The sequence below is a fragment of the Cibotium barometz genome, chromosome 53 (assembly GCF_041138505.1).
Source record: "Cibotium barometz isolate CiBa-2024 chromosome 53, ASM4113850v1, whole genome shotgun sequence".
NCBI lineage: Eukaryota > Viridiplantae > Streptophyta > Polypodiopsida > Cyatheales > Cibotiaceae > Cibotium > Cibotium barometz.
This window is the reverse complement of record NC_141098.1, coordinates 14,768,094-14,774,093: the sequence shown is the minus strand read 5'-3', so window position 1 is coordinate 14,774,093 and position 6,000 is coordinate 14,768,094. Positions and strand designations below refer to the sequence as shown.

General features: G+C 42.5%; 1 protein-coding gene across 6 annotated transcripts in view; it reads left to right on the top strand.

The window, feature by feature from the left end:
- The first annotated feature begins 432 nt into the window (after positions 1-432).
- LOC147608333 (DNA (cytosine-5)-methyltransferase CMT3-like) overlaps positions 433-6,000 on the top strand; it is a 91,893-nt gene continuing 86,325 nt past the window's right edge. For 2 of the 6 annotated variants that reach the window (XR_015264437.1, XM_086788965.1), the window contains exons 1-6: positions 433-678; positions 792-891; positions 1,032-1,136; positions 1,344-1,466; positions 1,576-1,669; positions 1,785-2,092. Coding sequence is in view for 5 of the 6 variants with exons in the window: in XM_086788965.1 (XP_086645091.1) it covers positions 476-678; positions 792-891; positions 1,032-1,136; positions 1,344-1,466; positions 1,576-1,669; positions 1,785-2,092 (933 nt within the window). In the remaining variant the exon portion in view is untranslated. The remainder of the gene's footprint in view (positions 679-791; positions 892-1,031; positions 1,137-1,343; positions 1,467-1,575; positions 1,670-1,784; positions 2,093-6,000) is intronic. The other 4 variants (XM_086788967.1, XM_086788968.1, XM_086788966.1 and 1 more) reach the window with 4 other exon arrangements.

Below are 6,000 nucleotides of genomic sequence, written 5' to 3'. Positions count from 1 at the left end.
AGAACTGGAGAGGCCCTTTGGCAGCCCCATCCTATATGTGCAGTGAGTAAAATGCGAGGCAAGCTCATTTTTCTCCTCATGGGACCTTACTCATTTTTCTCTGCCCTTTTAATTTTCCCATGAGGAGATCCTTACTACCAGTGAGGCCTGCAGGGATTTGACATGGGACCTCCCTTCCCTCAGTCACAAGCCCTCATCGCTGGGCTGTGGACTTGTTGGCTGTCCCTTCTCTGCCTACTCAACGCATGTTGGTCAAAAGCTCCAGCGAGGCCACATTCGTCACATCAAAAGCACTAGATAGCACATGGCATGACAACCCTCATCTTTGTAGAGTCTTGGCGGCATTTTGAATTGTATGCTTCTTTATCTTTATTGTTTAAAATCTGTAATACATACATTTCTCACGATTATTTTTATATCATCTTGGTCCTGCAGACCTATGAAGCCTTTTTTTGGGCTATAATTATGGTGTGCTATGTGTGCACCATGCATGCTGTGTACCAAGTGTGCACCATGCATAAGAGTGTGCACATTCTCAAGAAGTGTGCAGCAGGTGCACAAAAGTACATATGAACAAAAGAGAAAACTTCACCAAGTTAATCTTTTTTCTTGTGCTGCATGGCGTTTGTGCCCATTGCAGGAGCAAGCTTGCAACACAAAAGAAATGATTACCAAAATGTGAGTTTTTTCCTTGCACTATATTTTAGCTCCATGATTCTCATGTGTGTAAAATTGTCTGTAAAAAAAAAAAAAATTATTACAAAGTAGATTGATATTATTTATTATTACAGGGAAGAAGACAACATCTTGACATCTGAGTGTAGAGCTCATTATTCACAAGCAGAAGTGGACAGATGCACTTACCGATTGAATGACTATGTCACCATTAATGTATGCAATCACTTGAGGCCTGTAAAGATTTTTTTTCACAAAATCTGGAAAGAAATTTCTAGAGTCTTAAGAAATTTTGTATTCTTTTAATGAAGAAATAAAAATCCCTAACCGACTCCTATTAACATATTGTGGATCAGTCTGACAGTGGTCTAGACTATACAGGAAAGATCCTTGAGTTTTTTGAGACAACTGATAAAGCTTGCTGGTTAAGTGTTCAATGGATGTTTCGACCTGAGGACACGGTAAGTTATATCCTGTAATTGTGACATTTTTAGGGTAGCGACTTTATATTTTTAGATTCAAATTGTCCGTTTTTTTTTTCATAAAAGAAATTTAAAAAAAGAGAGTTATCATTTTGATTTGTGCTTTTTGTTTTTTGCATATTTGTGCAAATTATTGTCTTTTGTTTCTTATTAGTGTAAATATCTCCATTTTATGTGTACATTTAGGTTCTTGGACAAGAGGAAGCTAAGAAGCATAATAAGAAAAGACTTTTTTACTCGAATGAGAAAGATGTCATACCTTTGGAATGCATCACTTCTAGGATAAAGGTGCTGCAGCTTCCACCTTTGGTAAGTCTTTGGCCCCAGAACCAGAATGCAGTGAGGGCTCATAGGTGTACATATAATAATCACAATGTATCAAAAGACTCAAGCAATCCAATGCCCTTATGGGTTGCAGTTTTCTGCAAAGCGAAAGACTAGCGCTCGATGCCACTTTTACTATGATATGGGATACAGCTATGACTATTCTACATTCTATACCATCAAATCTGGTATAATACCTACATACATGACCGTCTCATTCATCCCTCTACCTCGCTTGTTCTGAGTAAATGTGATGTATGTTTTCATATCCATGTTTTTTTTACATCTCCTGCCATGCGGAAGCTATGGATACCGAAGCAGCTAGCTCCAGTGATTCGGCTTCAACTATCAACAGCTTTTGCTATCAAAGAGTGACACGATCTCGTAAACATGTTAGCTCCAGTGATTCAGCATCAACTGTATGCACCGAGCTGGTTGGCAATCGAAGAATCAGAAGAGCTCGTAAATATCAACAAAGCAAAGTCGCTGATTCAATGCAAAATACAAGTTCAAACACAGACCTAAGTCTTCTAGACATGTATTCAGGATGTGGCGGGATGTCGACAGGACTTTGTATGGGTGCATCCTTATCAGGGATCAAGCTTGTAACGGTAAGTTCTGGACAGGAGATACTATAAACCATGGTAATAATGACATCTTTTTCTTTATGGTGTGGTTTTATGTGTGTCTCTACTCTTTGAATACATACTAATATCAACTTGTATATCTTATCACATAGGCAGCCTTGACCCAATCTGTCCTTCTCTAATAGAGGATCGCTCCAAATGTGTTGTGCAGACCTCTGGCAGAGGCTTCCCGGTTGAGGAGATTGATATATGTGCTAATGTTTCCCGTAGTTAGATGAATCCTAGCTGGTTGCATGATGGATAGCTCAGTTTTCTGGGATAGGTCTTCCCCTTTGTGGCCACAGACACTTCTTGCTACTGAACCACATTTTCTGGAAGGACACAAATTTCTTCCCCTAATGCAAGATTCAGGGCAATGTGTGGGTGCAAAAGGACAACAATTCCTTTCCTCTATGCTAGGTTGAGAATTGGTGAAGGCGTAATAGATGTTCCATAGCAACTCTGCAACTGTAATTGAATGTCTAGATAGGAGTTGAGTTGATGGGGTTGTGGCAGCATATATACGAGAGCCATCCACATTGACAGGTACACAGTAAGAGCCCACAGGTACCAGTTTTGGCCTTTTAAACGTAAGTACCAGCTTCTACCACTTTTTTTGATTATGAGTTATCCCACCTGAATCCACAGCCCGCGGGGGGTGGGGTGGGGGTAGTAAGACAAGACATTACAATAGCATCTGCCACACAAAATTGGCGTGTAGAGGGTCTTTCCATAGCACCTTTGAATCTCAATACACCTCTGGGTGAGGTACTGCCCTTACAAGATCTACTTCTTCTCTTGGCAAGTGGTATGATGAGGTCTTCTAGTAGGTCATTGGTGTGGACAGATCCTATTGAATGGATCTTTGCATATATGCCATCTTACTTAAAATTCACCCAAGCACTCCTTACGAGATGTTGCTATTCTGGATAACCGCTTTGGAAACATACAACTCGTCTCTTCCAGCCTTCTTTGAGGGCATGATGTGTCTTCATATGTGGAGCTCATCTTTAAGAGAGTAACCTAGACACATCATGTGGAATTGTGATTTTGTTTGACCCCTTTGGATCTGACCATCGGTCTTTCAGAGCACTTGTGAGCAACTTTTCTTGTCGGAACCTAGCTTTTACTCCTCGAGACAATTCAGGATTTGGTTGACTCGTTTCAAATTTTGAGGCTAGTGGGCTTCCACGACTGCCGTCGCACATTGACCCTTCCCTCATGAAGGTGGTTGATGATCTGATCTACTGATTTTGGCTTTGGGAGAGACGCCCCTTGATCTGCTTCTATTGGGACCAGGGAGAGTGGTACTGGCAGGACAACCCGACCAGCTATTTGGAGGCCCCAGACATCTCCTTCTTCCAGTATTTGTTTCGTGTGGGCCGGTGCATTATCTTACCAAACAAGGGAGACTTCTATTAAGTATGAAAAATTATCCAAAAGGGAGTTTTCAAACCAAACAAGGGGGAAATCTCAACTAATCAGGTGCCAAAAGATGCCATGATCCAACTCTCATAAACTGGCCGTTGTTTATCTCCACAAGCCTCGAAGACCCCTGGATTCTGGACCATGTGGCCATGAGTGTGGCTGATATCTTGCAAATGCATTGTGTATCATAAACCAAAGTGCACTCAATGGCTTGGAAAGAATGAAGGCATGCTTACTTTCCAAGCAAAAACACTTTTTTTTTTTGGGTGAAGATGTATTTTTATTAATAATAAGAAAAGAGTACATATAAACTGTGGGATAGTCTTCTCAAACAATCAAGAGAAGAACTACCCACAGAAACTGCTCAATCCAAAATCCTCTTAGTGAGTAGTTTCATTGTATCTGACTCCGGTCAGTTTATACTCACCAGACTAGCAATGTTAGCTTTCACTAAACAAATAACTTGAGCACTTGATTCCCCTTGATGAGAGCTTTCTGTTTGCAGTCTCTTCTTCATCCCCCGGCTCATTACCTTCATCCTTCCCTACATGAGCTTCTTCATCCCCTTCTCGTTCTCCTTCTTGATCTCCTTCATAACCTTCTTCACATTCATTACCTTCCTCCCCACTTGCACATTCCACCATGAAAGGTTTCACTAGGTTTGGAATGATGAATACCGGTCTAGTAGGCATGTCTCTGATGCTGACCCCATTTGAACACTACTTTCTTCTTGGTTAGATGATGCAATGGAGTGGTAATGGTGGCAAAGTTTCTAATGAACCTCTTGTAATAGGAGCATAACTCAAAGAAATTGTGCACCTCATGTACGGATTTCAATAGTTCCAATTCTTGATAGCCTCAAGCTCTGCTGGGTCCATCCGCACTCCTTCCTTAGACACATTGTGTACAAGGTAATGTATATCTTCTAAGAAAAACTTACACTTTTTTCCATTGATGAACAGCTTGTGCTCCTGTAACTCCTGAAATACCTTAGCTAAAATGCTTTCTATGTTCCTCTTTGATCTTGGAAAACACAATGATGTCATCAAAGAAAGTGCTTGCATACTTCCGATGTGGTCTAAAGATCTAATCCATCATGCGGTTGAAGGTAGCCAGAGCATTTGTGAATCCAAAAGGCATCACGAAATACTCATACAATCCAAAAGTGTTATGGAAGGTTGGTTGGATCTGGATGTTCTAATGATAACCACTCTTCAAGTCAGTCCGTGTCATGGCCCTGTGAAAATGGAGCAGGACAAGTGTGGGCATGGTGGTTGCAGAGTCAGAATATTTTATGATTCACATGGGGGGGTGCCCGGACAGTGTTTAAGATGTGTGGACATCCCTAGGTGTGAAGGGGGAACATTAAAACATTAAGTTTTAATGTTTATTGAAGTTTGCCCCTAGGCCTTAGTGGCCCTAGGAACTTATTTAAGTTGGGGCCCTAGGGATTAATTTGGGGAGTAGTTTTCTCTCTCTTCTCTCTCTCTCTTCCCTTTTTGGGGAATCGTGTAGCAAAAGGAGAACTCCCCTCATGCGCTTGAGTACAAGCGTGGAAAAGCTCAAGAAGGAGGAGGCGACTGCAAAAGACCAGTTTTGTTGCTGTTTTTCTGAGGGAACCAGCCGTACAGCACTGTACGGCCAGAACTGGGCACTCTCTTTCTCTCTCTTTCTTCTCTGTTGCTGGCGGCGCACAGTACAGCTGCTGGAAATCCTGCGCAGAAGCCCTGTACAGGCTGTACAGCCTGTTTTCCAGCCCATATCCTACTGTACGACTGCCGTACAGTGTACGGGCAGTCAGGTACAGCAGGTACAGGTGCAGGCGGCGTTTTCCTGGGTGCTGCACAGACCTGTGTATGCTGATTCAGGCAGGTACAGAAGTGGACAGCAGACTGTTTATGCAAGTACAACGCCTGGCACGTATCTCGAGGCGGTACAGACGGGTACTGTGCTGATTTTCAGATCTGTATTTACAAGGACAGCATAGGAGTGAGCATCAGGAGGTGGATACAGGCAAGTGCAAGCACACGTGTGAAGCAGGATTGTGGATTCAAGTGCCTGCAGGCACAGATTAGTGCTGTTGCTTCATCCAGTGTTGTTTCACGAACTGAACTTGGTAAGCCTTGACTCTGTTCATCTATCTCTCTTTCTATTGCTTGATGTCTGCTACAGGTATGTGTTATCTGGCTCCTTGTGAGAGGAGGAGTATGGCAGATTGACAAGGGATTAAGACAGGGATTGAACAGCAGATGTGTGTTTGAGCTGAGAAGATGTATCATGCTCTTGAGTTATGCCAGATGTATGCCCATGGCTTGCCTGCTTTGTGAACTTGGCTGATCAGAGGGAGGCACAGTGTGTTGTTTGAAGACACAGATCTGTGTGCATAGATCCTCTGTGCTGAGAAGGATTTGTGGGCAGTCAGATTGGACTTACAGGTGTAAACTCTTGGCTGGTTTTTGTGTTGT